Source organism: Seriola dumerili, unplaced genomic scaffold (assembly GCF_002260705.1).
Source record: "Seriola dumerili isolate Sdu_G_001 unplaced genomic scaffold, Sdu_1.0 BDQW01000149.1, whole genome shotgun sequence".
Lineage (NCBI taxonomy): Eukaryota > Metazoa > Chordata > Actinopteri > Carangiformes > Carangidae > Seriola > Seriola dumerili.
The window spans coordinates 22,130,845-22,132,761 of record NW_019174404.1 but is presented as its reverse complement, the minus strand read 5'-3'; the positions used below and the strand labels follow the sequence as shown (position 1 = coordinate 22,132,761).

Here is a 1,917-nt window from a genome sequence, read left to right as displayed (position 1 = left end):
GTGTGATGTAGCTACCTGGTAAATATTATGATAATGACAATTAAAAATGTTATTTTATCTGTTATCTGCTCGAATGTGCGCACAGCTCTTCGCCTTTCCTCTCATGTATCCCTGTATTCATTTGCCCTGAATCCTGCACTTACGTGCCATGCTTCTGGGTCTCCACGGTACCGGTCCATCTCCGCACCCGGTGGCCGTGCTTACGGCATTCACCGGTAACGAGCAGACACAGAAGTAAAATCAGAGGTTTGGTCAAATAAGGCATCGTGACGGCGCAAATCCACAGGTGAGTCCCTTGAAAGCCCCTTTCCGTCGGTTCATTCCAGCAGGGGTCAGCCGGCAGCGCATGGTTCTCAGCAGAGGAGGGACGCGTCCTCGGTCATGGCATCAGACTCTCTGCCACGCGAGGCTGCGGGAGAGTAACGCGCGTGTGTGCGTGTGTGTGTGTGTGTGCGATCCTATACACTGTCTGCACCTATCCCCTCACGAGACACACACACACACACACACACACACACATATATATATAGAGAGAGAGAGAGTGAGAGAGAGGGAGAGGGGCTGAACATCTGTAGCCTACATGCTCCAAGGGAAAATACACACACACACACACACACACACACACACACACACACACACACACACACACACAAGGGGATTATTATTTGCAGCCTGGCATGACACAACAAGAGAGGCAGATTATTCCTCCCTCTTGTAAATAAAACCTCCATCATAGGAATCACGTTTCACTCCACTCAGGGACTCGGTGGAGCAGTTTAAACGCAACCCCCACTTTCACGTAGCGCAGGAGCAGAGGAGGCGTTCTGGCGGCTGCTGCTGGTTTGATTCCCAGTTCCTCTTTACAGAATGTCAGAGTGTCCTTGAGCAACACACTGATGCCCAACTCGCACGCCTGTTGTGGCAGCTGCAACCTCTGTGGCTACATAGAGGCAAAGCACTGAGCACTTTCTCATGAAGTCACTGTTATTTTGGAAATTGTTGTCTACATATATGAACTAATATATTTGTTAAGGATTATGTAAAAGCTGTAAATATTATGTATTTTCATATTGCCAGAAAATGCAATGTGTTGGGTCTGTAACACTTCCCCTACCCTGTTTGGCTCTTTGTCCCAAGCCCATTGGTTCCTACTGAAGCAGAGGTAGAGCTAAACTCAACTATGCAGGTAGCAAAATTGATCGATTTTTAGTGTGCAGTGGCACCGGCAGCCGTAATCCTGTACACACTATGCGTACATTTTAAAAATGATTTTCTTTCTTTTTTTTTAAAATTTTTTTTATTAACATCCTATCTTGAAAATAAAATTGTGACAACGGGAGATCCTGTCTCATTTTTTGGCCGCATCCACTCACTAACGTTATGAGTCTAGATTAAAGAGGAGAGCAGGAGATAAAGAAGGAGTTTGGTGCTTTGATGCACAGCGTTGACACTGCAGATGTGGAGCACTGATGAACATCCTTCATGATATTGGAAGGCCATTCTGCAACAGTTTGATGTAACGTTCAGATGCAGAATAAAATTCAAATATGCAGGAATACTATTTCATTTTATTGTCTTGTGGTTTTTTGATTGCTTATTGTAGCAGCTGGGTTTGGTCTTGATGTTGTGAATTGTTGTTACTAACTTTAGTAGTTAGTTAGTAGGGGTGGAATGGTTCACAAAATCCACAGTTCAGTTCGCGGCTTTGGGATCACGGTTTTCGGTACGGTTCGGTATAGGCTACTATGGTTTTTTTTCTTTTTTAATACTCTGGAAATACCATACATCATCATAAAATATAGCCTAATAATCCACCATTTACAATTTTTGTAAGTGTAAGATTTGGCAAAATCTGGCCAGAATTTTTGTTTAAAATGTTCAAAAAATTAATCAACACTGTCAATAGTATCATGACCA

At 43.6% G+C, this 1,917-nt stretch overlaps 1 protein-coding gene across 1 annotated transcript in view; it reads right to left on the bottom strand.

Moving 5' to 3' along the window:
- LOC111225442 (gamma-aminobutyric acid receptor subunit rho-2-like) overlaps positions 1–295 on the bottom strand; it is a 77,248-nt gene extending 76,953 nt beyond the window's left edge. Inside the window, exon 1 of the mRNA XM_022750317.1 lies at positions 144–295. Coding sequence (XP_022606038.1) covers positions 144–265 — 122 coding nt within the window. The 5' untranslated portion in view covers positions 266–295. The remainder of the gene's footprint in view (positions 1–143) is intronic.
- Between the last annotated feature and the right edge of the window lie 1,622 nt (positions 296–1,917).